The sequence below is a fragment of the Solanum dulcamara genome, chromosome 9 (assembly GCF_947179165.1).
Source record: "Solanum dulcamara chromosome 9, daSolDulc1.2, whole genome shotgun sequence".
Lineage (NCBI taxonomy): Eukaryota > Viridiplantae > Streptophyta > Magnoliopsida > Solanales > Solanaceae > Solanum > Solanum dulcamara.
The window spans coordinates 66,683,953-66,700,455 of record NC_077245.1 but is presented as its reverse complement, the minus strand read 5'-3'; the positions used below and the strand labels follow the sequence as shown (position 1 = coordinate 66,700,455).

The 16,503-nt window shown below is 35.9% G+C and overlaps 1 protein-coding gene across 2 annotated transcripts; it reads right to left on the bottom strand.

The window, feature by feature from the left end:
- Positions 1-409: 409 nt before the first annotated feature.
- Positions 410-14,888, bottom strand: LOC129904140 (adrenodoxin-like protein 2, mitochondrial). 2 transcript variants are annotated; one of them, XM_055979677.1, is made up of 8 exons: positions 14,620-14,888; positions 14,424-14,523; positions 3,715-3,782; positions 3,477-3,523; positions 1,980-2,086; positions 1,180-1,229; positions 960-1,066; positions 410-876 (listed from the first exon to the last, which is right to left on the bottom strand). In XM_055979677.1, exons 1-8 carry the CDS (start codon positions 14,701-14,703, stop codon positions 762-764), a joined length of 678 nt encoding a protein of 225 aa, XP_055835652.1. In that variant the 5' UTR covers positions 14,704-14,888; the 3' UTR covers positions 410-761. The 2 variants fall into 2 exon arrangements, with proteins under 2 accessions (XP_055835652.1, XP_055835653.1); XM_055979678.1 differs by having other exon boundaries at positions 960-1,042.
- Between the last annotated feature and the right edge of the window lie 1,615 nt (positions 14,889-16,503).

The following is a 16,503-nucleotide window of genomic DNA, read 5'->3' as shown; positions in this document are numbered from 1 at the left end:
TGAGCCTGATAGAAATAAAGGACAGGATTGGAGAAAGGGGGTTGGGGTGAAGAAAGTGGTGGATTTACGGCTAATTCTTTTGGGGCTTTACACCTATTAACTTTAATGTCATTATTTTTGAATAAAAATTACTCCATTCTTTCACCTATTGAATCAGAATTGCCTTTTACGGTTGAAACTGCCTCTTAAATGCACATGTCAATTCAAATTATTCATATGAGTTTTATCACATTTTTGAGTAATAAAGTTTAAACATGCGAAATGTTTTCAGAATAATTTTTTTTCGAGTTTCGAAAAGAATGTTTTCTTGTATTTTAAATGCTTTGAATTGCATATAAGATTAAAGGTAAGATGAGAAGGGTGCGTTTGTTCAAGGCAGGCACCAGATGCCGATCATAACTCAAAAAAAACATAATACATGAGTTGTGGATTGAAGCATATACTTGAAATGAAGATAAGACATCTTTAATGTTGATTTGACACAAATGTTAAACCAAATTCAAAAAATGCAAACCTAGTGAAACGATACACTATCAAAAGAGGAGCTGAGCCTTAAGATATTATTAATAAAATAATCAATCAATCCTTTTGACTAAATGCCTAAACAACAGCTGACTTTAGCAACAATTTCCAGCATAATATGAGATAACCATACTCACCCTAGCGGTATTATTATACACTCACTTGTAAGAGGCCTACAAAACTGGTTAGGTTTTTGGCGGATACCCATGAGTAATCTTATATCCATGTTAAGAGATTCTCTAATGTGGTTTCGGTTTAAAGCCATCAACAGCAAAGTTTCTCGTGGCTGCAGGAAGAGCTACCCGAATTCCATCAAGTTCAGGTTTTGCAATTACTTGACAACCTAGACGAGACCTGCAGATAACGTATGCACAATATTTGAGAAGCTTGAGAATATTACGGTAAACTGAAAGATAATATGAATAGAAGGGACCTACGTCTCTGTGAGGCCAAAAGCAAGATCCAACATGTCATTCTCTTCATCTGTTGGATCTTCTAGCTTGTTGTAGTAGTCCACATCCTGTCCAGAGTCGTCAAAGTTCAGCTAACAAATGTAGCTCAGTTAAATGATTACAACATTCAAATGGATTCTTGAAACGTCTAAGATTTAGGTGAAGAAGGGGTTTATGGCATTGTCCTAATCATATGATTACATACCATAACTATCACATGACATGTGGAACAGGCAAGTGACCCTTCACATGCTCCTGCATCAAAGTCAATTTTGTTTGGTTAAACTTAACAGCTGACAAGGCACCGAAAGTTAGATATGCTAAGAAATGTAAATTCCACCAGTAACACCAAAAACATTTTTGGTATACAATCCTAACTGTAGGGAGCCGGAGATGGTCACTCAGTCATGTTAACAAGACCTATGTAAATGAGGCTCATATTAATTATCTAAAGGTAATACTGAAATCGAAAGATTACACCATAATTTGAAAAGAATGTTAGTACGTGTCCAATACGCTCAACTACCACCATTGGGCCATGCCAGTATCCAGCTAGTTTTGCGGCATTGCCTCTCTAGACGATGTCTCAAGATTCATTACCAACTTTCACACACCATCACTATCACCACTTGATCAATATCTTTAATATGAAGACGAGAATACTTGCAGTGCTCCCCCGTATTCCTTTTGAATTGCTTTGAGTTCAGATTCTTCTTTAATTAACTTTGAATAAACTCAGGGTCTTCCCTCATGTACTCCAAGACTCAAAATGTGAACTTAGATTATTATACTATTGAATTAATTACTCTATGTTTTTCAGATAAGAAATGATTGTGAGGTGGAAAAGTTTGATCAGAATATCAGCCCAATAAAGGCATACTAATTGCAAGCAGCCATCAGATTCATAAAGGTCCTATATCATCCTAAAAATCTAGCCTAAACTGGTTAAGGATGCCAATATATTGAATCAGCATATAAGATTTAGCATGCCTCAACAAAGCTAACCTTCAAGCTCAATGTCATTCTCATGTGCAGCTTCTAACAAAGACATTCCAACAGGGACCTTGATATGCTTCTCTTCTCCATCCTTGTCAACAAATGCTACAGATATTCTGTGCAAAGAGAGAACATGAAAAAGTTTGAGGAGAACAAAGGCAGATATGTATAATCTTGTGGCACGCCACCAGCCATATTGGAGATGAAATTATGCAACAAATGCAACAAGAGATTGGACTGCAATCCAAGATCAAATTAACCATGTACTTAAAAGGCTATTCAACTACTGACGAAGTATCTCTGTGAAACAATGTATATTGTCTGACAGAGAAAACACAGGGTGTATACAAAGATCATAAGATGCAGAAAACATAATATATTTGCCCAATCTCCAGGGAAGTTTTTGGGAACTCACAAATCTAGATTAGGAGGAGCACGTGTAAATATGTTCCATGAAAGTAGCTAAGAGAAGAAAACATCAGATATATCAGGGCATCAGCTTTGATCTGATTATGTTAGAAATGTCAGAATTTGGATTTGCATCAATGCATATTTGGACCAACCTCGAATAGGACTTGATTTAGAGAAGGGCATAGTTTACGCACAAATCGTTAAAATTGTGCTGTCCATTCTATTTGTATTTTGTACCTTCTCCAAAAAAATGTATTTCAATATTATCACATGACCCTTTTCTATGACGGTGTATGGACTAACTTACAGGCACCTCAACAATTGCATTGGGTGTCTAGTACCTCCCACCTGTACAAGTACCGGGTAACTTTGTCCACCAAGCATACGGAAAAATCACCTAAAGTCTTTTTGTCACTACCAAGGCTCACATAGGGAAAAATCACCTAAAGTCTTTTTGTCACTATCGGGGTTTGAACCCTGGTCTCCCATGGTTTTCACTTTTTATTGACTGTCAAGCCACATCCTTGGGTTATGATATGATATGCCTTTTTATACAACTTCTACAGAAAGTAAAGTCAAATTAATAAGCAAAATTACTAGTAAGTACAAACAAACCTAATGGTTATCAATTTTAACTAGGCTAGAACAAATACTAAATGGATCAAACCATTTGTACATCAATTGTATTATTAAAGGAAACTCAAAAAAGAACAATCAAAATATAATATAATCAAGAAATTTGCCAAACCATCCCTAGTTGACCTTGAAAATCCAAGTTCATTGCATGGATCCCCTTCCCCAAGAAGCAAATTCAAGGTCCTAATCCTTATCAAAATAACTTCACATTTTCAATCAATTTATATGCCACGAAAACTGCTCTGCTACATAGCAGTTAGAAGTTGCCCTTGAAAATTGAGATGTTGATCAATACAGTTAGGTCAACAATTATTAGCAACACATCTTTTTTTTTTAGATAAGCATCGTTAGCAACATAGCAGCATCTCCTGAGTAAAGAAATCCAAGGTTTCCTAGTTCAAAGAGAAAGCAACTGGTAAAAGAAAAGAAAATAATGTTAACAATTCATACATAACTTACGTTTGCTTTTCCTCCTTCTCTGTAGTAGTGCAATATTCTTTATGCCTCTGAGACAATGAACAAAAGTTCAGGTAAAACAAAAGGAGAATGATGTGAGTTTCAGATTTAAAAAATTGTTTCTTAGAATGAAAACAATGGAAAAGAAACAAAATCCAATGGGATGGGGTACGAAAGAGTCTCACAATCAATAATTTCTAGAAACTTTTCAAGTATTACATTATCTTGCAAAGCTACTGACCAGGCCCAAAAAAATTTGGTATCTCGGCAAGGGTCCATATGATGTCCCTGGGGTGCAGGGTGATGTGGCTGCAATGCATTCAACGAGAAAACAAGTAGTTTAGAAAATGAAATATTACATTAGACCCATGAATATTATGCAACTTGAGTTTCTGTCAAATCTATGCATAGGAGAACATACATGTCAAGCTTATCACACTGCATATTTTATTATTAATTTTGTATACGCGAGAAATTAGTTGTCTCCACCTCTAAAGCTTATTGGATAATGTATTTTCCCCTCAACCGATCTACATCAAAATATCAGGCTCGGTTCACCAACCAAAATTCAAACTTGAGCGAGCACCTACTACACTTTTTGCATACCTTCGACAATGAACCAAAACCGAGGTAGGATTTTTTATCACAAAATAGCATCAAGTGGTTGCTATACAAGATGGCTATGGAAAATCATGTTACTTTAATTATTACCAATGGCCACTTGCTTTAATAGTTCTCTGTGGCCTGTCGTTGCCACTTCAGTTCAAACTTCCACATTCTCTTGAGCAATGAAACACTAGGAAATGGGTTTGATATTTAGGTGAAGAGGACAATGACAGTTCCGGAATGCAACAATAACTTTGCCTCAATCCAAACTTCACGTATATGAACCTCTATATTCATTCTGCTATACTAAAGCTAATTTCATTCCAATACTCAAACGGTGGAATTTTGTGAAAAGTAGAGGTAAATTTCACATTTGATCCTATGCTGATATGCAATTCTAACCAAATAAAAGACTCTTGGAAATAGAAGACCTAATGTAAGTGTATCAGTAATAGCTATACCTCAATCTGCACAAACTGGTAGTGCAGTATGAATCCATTGGGCTATCTGTTATATTCTTAATCAAGTCATCATAACTTCCGCGAGGTTGTAAATCTTCTATCTAATACAATTTTCCGCCATGTGATTTCAAGTCTATCTCGTCTCATTTTATCACCTTCAATCACTATACTGTCACATCCAAGGATCACAGCATTTGGCTGTCTACATAAAACATGACCAAACCTTCTCTCAGTTTATCTTCTATGCGTTACTTGCACCTTCTATCAGATGTGATTTCAAATCTTGTCTAATGTTATATTCATCAACATTTGCATTTCCTGGTGCAACTAAACTAAACTTTAGGCTCACAGACACCAAATCAAGCTCGGGACCTCTGAAAATTCAACCAAGGCCTAAAATCACCCCTGGATCCAATGGAATTGTCGAAAGTCCGATCCGAGCATCCGAACTCTGGATGTTGACCAAAGTCAACTCTAAGGCCAAAATCTCAACAATTTTCAACTTAGGACCTTAAATCCACGATACAACCCCAAATCTGATTTTGACGACTCTCCTAGAACAATTTCCACATTCTGAAGTTGATGGAATTCCATTCCGAAACTCATAACTCCGAAAGGCACCAAAAACCACTATTTCACAACTTAAAACTCAAAACTTTCAAAAATCACAACTTTTCAAGAGATTTCCAAAAGCCATCATCGTAAACTGATCAAATACGACTCGAGGCAACTACCGGGAGGGGTAAAATTGTCATTTCATGAAAATTCCCAAAAACCAAGTTTGCCCATTTTATTTCAGTTTGAGGAAGTATATGGCTGAGAAGTTAGCCCAGCTTTACATCGGTCAGATAGTCCGACTTCATGGGGTGTCTATTCCATCGTCTCTGATCGAGGTTCATTGTTCACTTCTCACTTTTGGAGGGCTTTACAGCATGGTTTGGATACTCGATTAGATATGAGTACAGTTTTCCACCCTCAGACCGATGGCTAGTCTGAGCGGACAATTCAGGTGTTAGAGGACATGCTTGAGCCTATGTGATTAACTTTTGCGCTAGATGGGATCAACATTTGCCTTTAGCAGAGTTTGCCTACAAAAACAGTTATCATTCTAATATTCAGATGGCCCCATTTGAGGCGTTGTATAGCAGATGGTGTGATCTCCGATTTGGTGGTTTGACTCTAACTGAGATGGACTCCTTAGATACAAACTTGCTCAGAGATGCCATGGAGGTCCGTATGATTCAAGGTAGATTGTTGACAGCCTAGAGTCGACAGAAGAGTTATGCAGATCGAACAGTTCAACCTTAGAGTTTATGGAGGGTGATCATGTATGACTCCAAGTGTCGCCCATGAAGGGCGTGATGCGGTTTAGGAAGAAGGGTAAGCTCAGCCCTCGATTCATTGGCTCATTTGAGATTTTGGGGCGAGTTGGAGAGGTGGTCGATCAGTTGGCCTTGCCACCTATCTTATCAGTTGTGCATCCTGTATTTCATGTATCCATGCTCTGGAAGTATGTTTCGGATGAGTCCCATGTGATTTCACTTAATTTAGTGGAGTTGGGTCCACATCTGACATTTGAGGAGGAGCCTATAGGCAGGTCCGTAAGCTTAGCACCAAGGATATTGCTTCAGTAAAGGTGTAGTGGAAAAACCGTTCAGTCGGATAAGCGACTTAGGAGACGGAGGCTGACATGCGTGCCAGATATCCCTAGCTTTTTGAGGCTTCAAGTACTTTCCTTTACTTTACGTTTAAGGACAAACATGATTTTTAATGGTGGATCATTTTAATTTTTTTTTGTAAATTGACTGTTTTACCCCTCTTGATAGTTGTCCTAAATCGTGTTTGATCAGTTTACGATGATGGTCTTCAAAATCTCTTGAAAGGTAGTGATTTTTGAAAGTTTTGAGTTTTATGAAGCTTAAGTTGTGAAATAGTGGTTTTTGGTGTCTTTCAAAATTTTGAGTCTCAAAATGGAATTCTATCGATTCCATCAGCTTTGGAACGTGGAAATTGATTTACAAGAGTCGTCGAAATAAGATTTGGGATTGTATCGTGGATTTAAGGTCCTAAGTTGGAAATTATTGAGATTTTGGTCTTAGAGTTGACTTTGGTCAACATCCAGAGTTTGAAAGCTCGGATCGGATTTCCGACGATTCTGTTGGATCCGGGGGTAATTTTAGGCCTAGATGAGATCTTGGTTGAATTTTCAGAGGTCTCGAGCTTGATTTGGTGTTTGTGAGCCTAAAGTTTAGTTTAGTTGCGACTAAATGAATTTCGAATTAAGGAGATCTCAAATTTGAATTCCGACGGTTTCATTGAGTCTGGAACAACGAATTTAGTGAGGTAGCATATATGGTTTGTGTGAACGGAGTTCCGAACGAATCCAAAAGGTCTATTCGGTGAATACTTGAACGTTGTGTTGTGCTGTGTTCTGGTGCCCTCACTATCGTGAAGGGAGTGTCGCTTTTGCGACCTCCACTTTAGCAAAGACCTTTTGCTTTTGTGATGGGTCGGCTTGAAGTTGTGATCGCTATCGCGACCTCCTCTTAAGCAAAGACCCTTCACTTTCGCGAGGGCCTAGCTTTTTGCGGGGTTCGCTTTTGCAAACGGTGGGTCACAATCGCAACATCAGAGAGGTTTTGGGACTGGTTTTGGGATTTCACCCCACTTTCACTATTTTGAGTTTTGGAAAAACCACTTGGGGCGAATTTTGAAAGGATTTTTGCGGTGAATCGATTGGGTAAGTGTCTTTGACCCTAAAACTTCAATTCCCCATTATCAAATGTGATTTTAACATCAACAATTGAGATTTTGATTGGCAAATTTGAAGTTTTCAAGAACTTGAGTTTTCAAATGAAAAATGGTGATTATTAGTTGAATTCAACTCCTTTTTTGAAATGGTTTTCACTAATGGATTCCAAATGCCTTGAGGAACATTTTCATGCAAAAGCTTTTAGATTTGAACCTCGTTTTCGGAATCAGACTTTTGAGTCATTTTGACTCTTTTGTCCGAATTTTGTGAATTTGGTGTCGTTAGTTCCGAAATCTTATTGTGAATCATTATTTGATTATATTGTGGTGTTTTGAATACTGTTCGAAAGAGGAAGGCTCAAGTGGTTGATTGATTGTGATTTGATTAAAGCAAGCGAACTTCTAAAACTCCGTTAAATCTTGTAGAATTTTTGAGTTTCCTTTCTTATGTGTGTTGGGGAGTAATAGGAATGAGGTTGTGGTTTATTTTCTTACATGAATTAACCTAAATTAATAGACGGGGTTAACAAAAAGGCAATGTGTGCTAATCTTGTGATGGGAAAGTGTGAAATGCCTCAATCTTGATATGGATGAGTATTTGATGAAATGCTTTGATAGCTTCATTGTGATTGTGAACTTCTTGAATTTGTCATTCCTCATTATTATGTGAATATGCCGATTGCATTTTGTTCTTAAACACTGCGATGTGACGAATATGATGTGATGCCGAGGTCATTGCCGGAAAGAGTGTGTGATGCCGAGGTCATTGCCGAAAAGAGTGTGTGATGCCGAGGTCATTTCCGGCGAGAGTGTGATGTCGAGGTCATTTCCGGCGAGAGTATGATGTCGAGGTCATTTTCGACGAGAGTGTGATGTCGAGGTCATTGCCGGCGAGAGTGTGTGATGTCGAGGTCATTTTCGATGAGATTTATTGCCGAATTCATTTCTGGTGAGAGTGTGATGCCGAGGTCGCGAGAGAGATGCCGAGGTCATTGCCAGTGAATGTGACTGATGCTCAGTTATTGTTTGTGTATGAGAATCCTTGTATATTTATGTGGTGTATTGACTTTTGTGTATGATCCGCGTGATACTTGTGACTTCTGTCTTGTGATGACTTAACTGTGATTGTGGAACTTATTTGAACTGTGTATTGTGAACTCTAGGTTGGGCTAATTTTCTGTGTAGGTTGTAATTATGGAGGTTCTGTTGGGATGAAGGAGTTTTTGAATTCTATTAGATTTGCCTAGTTTTTATTAGTTGGCTTGTTGAGTACCGTGTTGTTTGGTACTTAATATTTGCTTCTACACTTGTATAGGTTCTGAGCCCGGACAGTGAGTTTGAGTCATTCTTTATCCTCTGAGGCTTCGAGGTGACCTGAGAGGTAGTTGATTGACGTCCGGCAATCTCCCTTGTCCCTTTTACTTATGCTTTATTCTACTTGAGATACAAACACATTTGAGACTGTATTTATCTTTCATTTCGTATTTACTAGTTGCTTGTACACGCGACAACCAGATGTTGGGGGTTATTCAAGTTTATTTAAGACTTCTACTTTTGTTTATTTAATCTATTTAGTATTTCCGCATAGTTTTTCCGCATTCTGTTGGTTTAGGCTAACTTGTCTTGGTAGGTTAGGACAAGTGCCATCACACCCGGTTCAGGTCGTGACACAGTTTATCCTCTATGCATTACTTGCACCTTCTATCAGATGTGATTTCAAATCTTGTCTAATGTCATATTCACACATATTCATCTTAACATTTGCATTTCCCAATGCTCTTTTTGTTAATATTGCAATTCTTGCATAAACAAAACGGGAAAAAATCCCAATCATAATTATTTTTTAACTTCAACTGCTATTATTGCATCCTATTCCAAAGTACCAAGCCTTTTTCTAGTTGTTTAGACCAATATGTGCTACATTAGCCCTGAGTGAGAGTACATTATGGATTTCCAAAGAAATTGTTCTGTTCATCAAAAGTTATTGTTCATCAAAAGTTATAAATATAGTTTAGGCACACCATTGACCAAAGATAAAGGTTTGTATCACACAAATTAAATGTTCTTTTTAGTAAGTTGGATAACATAACGAGCACAGATTAACCCATAATACAAGGACTAATTTATTTGGCAAGGTAATAAAGACAAGAAAGCCCTTCACTTAGTTAACTGGAGCACTCTCACTAGTAAAAGGAGTTGGGGACTGGGAATCAGGGACCTCAAGAACCACAATCAAAGCTTACTAATGAAGCGGCTATGGAAATACAATATGGAATCCAATGCTGTGGAGACGGGTTATTCATGACAAATATGGACAGGATGGCCATATGGTGCTCTAAAATTGTCAATAGTCCATATGGGATGGGGGTATGGAAAGCCATAAAATTCCATTGGAACTCTCTATCTAACAACACTACCATAAGGATAGGAAATGGTAGGAAGACTCTTTTCTGGAGTGATAACTGGCTTGAGCATGGCCTTCTCAAAGACTTTTTTCCTATAGCATAGCCACACTACCTGAAGCCAAGCTAGAAAAATCGTGGGGTCAACATGGAGGGAATGTTACTCATGACTGGTAGCTTGAAAGAGCTGTGGAACTTTTCACGAAGTATGGAAACTTTCCAAGGTTTTAAAGATGAAGAGTTTCACTTTTCTGGAAGAGCTGTAGAAATGGCATCTTTACCATTAAATCAACTTATCTTTCCCTATCCAACACAGGGCAGATCACAGTTAGTTGGCCAACAACAATAACAACATACCCACTGAAATCCCACAGGTGGGGTCTGGATGTATTGTCTGGGAGGGTAGAGTGTACGGGGACCTTACTCCTACCTCGTGGAGGTAGAGAGACTGTTTTCGAAAGATACTCAAGTATCACATAAAATGAAAAAAGAATGTACAGAAGTAAAGAAGGCATAGCAAATAATAGAAAAACATTACATAGGATTCAGCGAAAAGGAACAGCAGCAGTAGCAAAATAATGTGATAGCCGAAGCATAAGAAACAACATGTAGTAACAAAAAGTGAGGGACAAGAAAATCACAGGTAGTTTGGCCATGGAGGTTTATTAGCAAAGTCAATACTACTTTCAAAGTGGTCTGTTTCTCATGGACTGCAAGACAAGCTTGTTTAACTCAGAAAAATCTAAAAAAAAGGGAGGATTTCAGCTATGCTCCATATGTCCTCTATGTGGTTCTGCTTTGGAAAGTAATACTCTTTTCCTCCACTGCCCTATCCCTAACCAGCTAGGTAACTCTTAGCATTGTGGGCCTTAGTTGGGTAATGCCAGCTACCACTAGTGAAATGCTCCACTACTGAAACTATAATGGAGCTGCAGTAAAACTTGAGCTGGTGGAGAATGGTACCTGCTCGTTTATGGTGGACAGTACGGCAGGAGAGAAATGCAAGAACTTTTTACAACAATCACACTTGTCTCCAAAAATTCAAGATGAGTTGTATTTTGTTGTTCTACTTTTGGTGTAAAGAAAGTAGCTTAGAGGAAACAGAATTCCTAGTATTTTGCTTGGTTCACTGTAAACTCAGTTTTTATTTCTAGCAGGGATGGAATTCTATTATAAAAATGGCTTCACACTTCCTTAGTGCTCTCATGTATATATTACCAGGTTCAAACAGTTGCAAGTTACTCAAAATTTCAATGAACTTAAACATAATGTTCTAAATAATACAGGTTAGTCTACTAGCCAAACCGAAATCCAATCACTAAGAATACTCCATTATATTTCAGATTGGGAACTTTCCCCTTAAAGCACCAGTATTATGAACTCGAACTCCTTTTAAACTTCCTATTTGGTAAGAATTATCATCATTTAAGGATTAGAACTATGTGAGATTAGAGAAAGGAAAAGATAAAAGTATTAACTCTTTTAATATATTTGGTGAAAGAAGCTGCTTGAGAAGATTAATCCTCTATATTTCTGATTTTAAGAGGAAAGAAGGGTAAAATCAAGAGCAATAGCATAACCTTTCTTTACGCAAGCCTTTTAAATGAAACTCTTTCATACTTCCAAAACAAACATTTGTCACAATGATCAAAAGTGCAAATCATTAGTATTAGCATCAACTAATGCCATTCGCTTTCTCTTGTCATCTTGTCAATTCAAACATGGAGATTTCACTTTCCTTCTCTCTATGAGATAAGCCATACGAATTGGAGGTTTTTTTAGGCCTCATTTGTTTCCATTAAGATTCAGACGTCTGAATCTGAATACGCATCTAAATATTAAGATGTGCATTAAGATTTAGATGTCTAGATCTGAATATTAAGATATGGATTCTAGATCGGAACACTGAATGATTAAGACTGTTTGCTTTTAATATCTGAATGTGCATATGAAATTAAACATTTTTAAAAAATAAAATGAAGAAAAAATTTATTAAATAATACTAACATTTATGTACTCATCCCACTCACTATTAGACATCAGAATAGTATTGGTTGTTGGATCATACATAAAGTTAATGACAACCAATCTTGTTATTTTTTTTAGATAATCATAACGATTCTTCATCTATTTTGGGTAACAATAAAGTCATGATAGGTTATCAGAGCTATTTTAACCTTATTCTATGAGTTTGGCTTCAAACTACTTCCAAGTCTCCCCTTTAAGAATATTTCTTGGATATAATTTTCTAAAAAAGTTTTATCAACCTCCAAATTCTTCCAAATCACTCTTGAATTTTCACTAGATTGTTCCATAGTTGAAATATAAAATATAACAAATATAACATATGAACAGATGCAACAACAAATAACTAAACAAAGAGAATCAAGATGATTCAAAAGATCAAAAACGAAGAAAAAAATCTTCATATTTAGAATATAGAAGCAAAAACTAATCTAGCTGTAGTATGTTTTGATATTTCTTCTTTTTACTACTCTCTGATTCACATGTATTGGGAGATTAATAAAATTAGTGGCCTAAAATAAACTTCTAATAAAAGGCCTAAAGTATATACATAGTTCAACAATAATAATATATCTAGCGTAATCTCATAGTGGGTTTGACCATTCAAAGTGTCAATAAAATTAGTGGCCTAAATCAAAATTTTAATAAAACACCTCAAGTATGTACATAGTTCAACAACGATGATATATCTAGCGTAATTTGACAAGTGAATTTGATGATCAAAGAGTATCAATAAAATTAATGGCCTAAGATCAAATTCTAATAAGAAACCTCAAATATGCATATACATAGTTATTGTTTTAAATCATAGCTAGTATTTTTTTCACTCAAAAACTTGATACACATCAATACACCAAAAATATTATTGCAACAAAAGTTCTTGACAAACATCAATATATCCCATAAAAATTGTTAATATCAAAAAAATATTTGTAAAAATTATGAAAACTTACCGATTCAAGAGGAAAAAATTGGTGTTTGATTGATAAAGAGAGGAAGAATTTTTTTGGCAGTGAGAGCAAAGTCGTGAAAAGAGCAAAGAGGCGAGGCGGGCGGGCGTCGCATTACTTTTTTATGGTCATATTTAATAAGTCTGAATGTTGTAAAGAATCTCCTACAGACCTGATTCATTCAAATCTGATCTGATTAATTCAGATCTTTTCAGATTCATTAAAAGGCTTTTTAAAAGAAGAAACAAATCAACTTAATGGGCTGAATCTGAATGGTTCAGATTTAGACCTAAAAATCAAACGCACTTAATGGGCTGAATCTGAATGGTTCAGATTTAGACCTAAAAATCAAACGCACTTAATGGGCTGAATCTGAATGATTAAGATTCAGACCTCCATTAAATGCAAACAAATGAGGCCTTAGTGTGACAACATTAATATGTCATATTCCCAAGCACTTGATTTGCCTTGTGTATTCCTATCTCAAAATGGTATAAGATAGGTAACAACACTTCATACGGACAAAACCTACTAGGAAAACTGAAGGTGGAGAAGAAACAAAGAAAAGAGATATGGCAAGCAACACCATCTTGTATATTTTGGACATCATGGAAAGAAAGGAATGCAATATGCTTGAAAGAAGCTCAATGATAGTCTCTGAACTAAAAACAAAATGCTTTTTGGACCTTTCTTTTTTGGTGTAAATATTGGGATGTAAGTAAAGCAAATCTATTTTTAAATTCATTGGCTCCTTGAGTTTTGCATTTAGTACTTTTGTAATTATGTATCTATCAGACGCCATTATTAATAAAAGTATCTCTTCTTCTGTAAAAGCAAAGATTTTTCGAAAACAAATATGAGAACACTCGTACACTGAAGCATAATTGTATTACTTTTTTGGCTTTTTGGAGTAAACTAGAAGATGTCACTTCCGCGGACATGATGATAGATTTTCTCAGCTTCCTACAGTAATTTAAAGGAGCTGGAGTTGTATATAATTTTCTGGCACAATCCTTGTCCTCTGTTAATAAAATTTAACCATCCTCAAAATATCATAAGTATCTCTACTTCGCCTAAGAACCAAAAAACAAGATACCAAAATGCTGTAATTTACTTAATTCGCAAACAAGCCAAGCTACAATATAAGGCTATAATGTGAGACCCTCCAACACACACTAACATGAAAAATATTACTCCCTCTATTTTATTTGTCCTATTTTGACTTGGCACAGAGTTTCAGAAAGTAGAATGACTTTTGAATTTTGTGGTCTTAAACTAAAAATATGTCAAATGTACCAAAGTGTCTTAAACATGTCATGCGGAAAATTGGAATCAAAGAGTTGTCACCAAAGGAAAAGACACATTCTTTTTCAAATGGACTAAAAGGTAAAATAGGACAAATAAATTGAAACGGAAGGAGTAGTACAATATAAATTGGCATCAATAACCTAACGCTTCATTCTGCACCTAAATTGGCTTTCATTGACAATTTCTCAACCACTATTGTTTTGCTTCACATAATTCAACATATACATAAACTAATTTTTATTTTTATTTTTATTTTATAACCAGTGTCCCAGCCAGTTTGCACGCATATGGGGTTTGAACATGAGACTGCTCTCAACACCAGTTATTGACCACTAGGCCACATCCTCGGGGTTCAGAGGCAAAAACCAATATCAAAATACAAAAAGGCTGTAACTTTACTAAAATTAACTCAACTCCAGATGCAAATGAAGCTCATATGAGACATACCATTTGAACAATTGGATGGAAACAAACCCCTAATTTGATTCTTCGCTGCGGTGTTGTTGTAACTCCTAGAACCCACTTTCAATAATGATACATGCGCCGCCTACATTGAAAATAGAAACTCTTTAGAAATCAACCAAGTAAATAAAAAATATGCACACAAAGAACACATAACTTTTTGAATAAAATATGCACATACAGTAGCAGAATCATGAAGAAGAAGGGAGGAGAGAGAAGAGCGAGTGAGGCGATGGGACAGTCGGCGAACGTGGAAGCCGACCATTTTGGAGAGGGAGGAGAGGTCACCGGCCGGAGAAGAATGGAAAACGGGACGGGACGGGTCAGGTCGGGTCGGGTTGGGTCGCGTAAACCCCTGTAACCAAAACCTCTATTTATTGGGGTCGGTCTGGAATTTGGGAGAGTGCAAAATTATGAAAAAAAAAATAGTTGGCACTTGGCGATGGCAGATGGCAGTGACAACCTCTGTATCCTATATATTTGTATGTCTATTTATCATATTAAAAACGGAAAATAGTCGACAATGTTTTTAAACTAGGTAAAATAAATAACAAAAATATATTTTAAAAATAATATTTTTGATTCATTAAGTAATAACGAAGGTATTTTTGGATCAAAATATTGATAATAAGGATATTTTTCTATATATATTTTTAAAATTCTTTTTCTTCCTGTCTTTTTTTTTTGGGGGGGGGGGGGGAGTTTTCGCATATATCCACTCAAAAATACCTTAATTATGCTTCATAGCTATGGTTTGCTAATTACAATTCGTAGTTATAGTTATAGCAGCATTTGTATATGTTTGTATAATTCGCTATATAATTCTCAGTTTTTGTATAACGTTTGTATATTTCACTATACAATTCATGCACAACGTTTGTATAATTCGCTATACAATTTGTAGTGTTTGTATATTTCACTATATAATTCGATTCGTGCACAACGTTTGTATAAATCGCGCGAGTTATACAAAACTCAAATTATAATTACAGCTAGATGTTTGCCGCGAGCCATAATTAATTCAAACTATAATTATGTTAGCTAATTAACTAGTATATGTTTGTTTATCCGCATATTTTTTTCTTTTTATTTCCTAAGTAGTTCTTCATTTTCGTACTCACCTTCAACTTCTCTTTGAGTTAATCTTTTGATTTCATTTTAATGATCATTAGGCACTTTTTCTTTCAAATTAGCTATAAATAGGAACGAAGATACTTTAATATTTTTAATAACCAAATTTCTTTTAATTATGTTAATTGATTATTTCTATAACAGAAAGAAAAAAAAAGATAAATATATCCCCTGAACTATCATAAATGGTATCTAAATACCATATGCTATACTTTTAAGACATTGATGTCCTTATCGTCTAACTTCTGGGTTTATATACCTTTTTGTCACTCTCCGGGAGGGTACCATAGGTGTGGCCAATACTCGAAGATCATTGATGGTCCCCAAGCGAACCACTTGATCCAATCACACATTTATTCATTCATTCATGCACTCAGCGGAAGACTCAATATGAATTTAAAAGACATTCAAGTGGGCTAACCAAATCAATATTTCGAGAAGAAAAATGTATTTATAAAAAATCTCAAATCAACTCCATAACATAAGGATAGTTTTGAAAACCAAGACATCTACTCGACACTATCATCTATCTGTCTATGAAGTCTCTATCACTATCAAGAAGGTGCCAATTACAAGCTCATGGCTACCGCAAAGAAAATACTCAAAATAAAAGATAATAACTCAAGAGTGCCTCCGGATGCAAGAAGGACTCACCAAAAGCTGAGAATAGAAATGATCTTCAACAATGCGCCTATTGAGGATCTCTAATACCTATATCTGCATCATAAAATGATGTAGGCCAAATGACGTCAATACATGGAATGCACGAGTATGTAATATAGGTGAAGGAAACTTACTCAAAGATATTAAACTCAACTCAAGGGACTCAACTTTGAAAATAACTCAACTCAATAAAGATGCAACTTCAAAAATATGCAGTGTCTTTCAATCGACTTAATCATAGTTTTTCCAATCGACTCAATTGTATGCAATC

Coding starts and splice junctions, on each gene's coding strand:
- LOC129904140 (XM_055979677.1), bottom strand. CDS start 14,703: ATGGTCGGCTTCCACGTTCGCCGACTGTCCCATCGCCTCACTCGCTCT. Junction 2,087..3,476: donor GAGAAGGAGGAAAAGCAAAC/GTAAGTTATGTA, acceptor CTCTTTGCACAG/AATATCTGTAGCATTTGTTG. Junction 1,067..1,179: donor CATGTCATGTGATAGTTATG/GTATGTAATCAT, acceptor TACATTTGTTAG/CTGAACTTTGACGACTCTGG.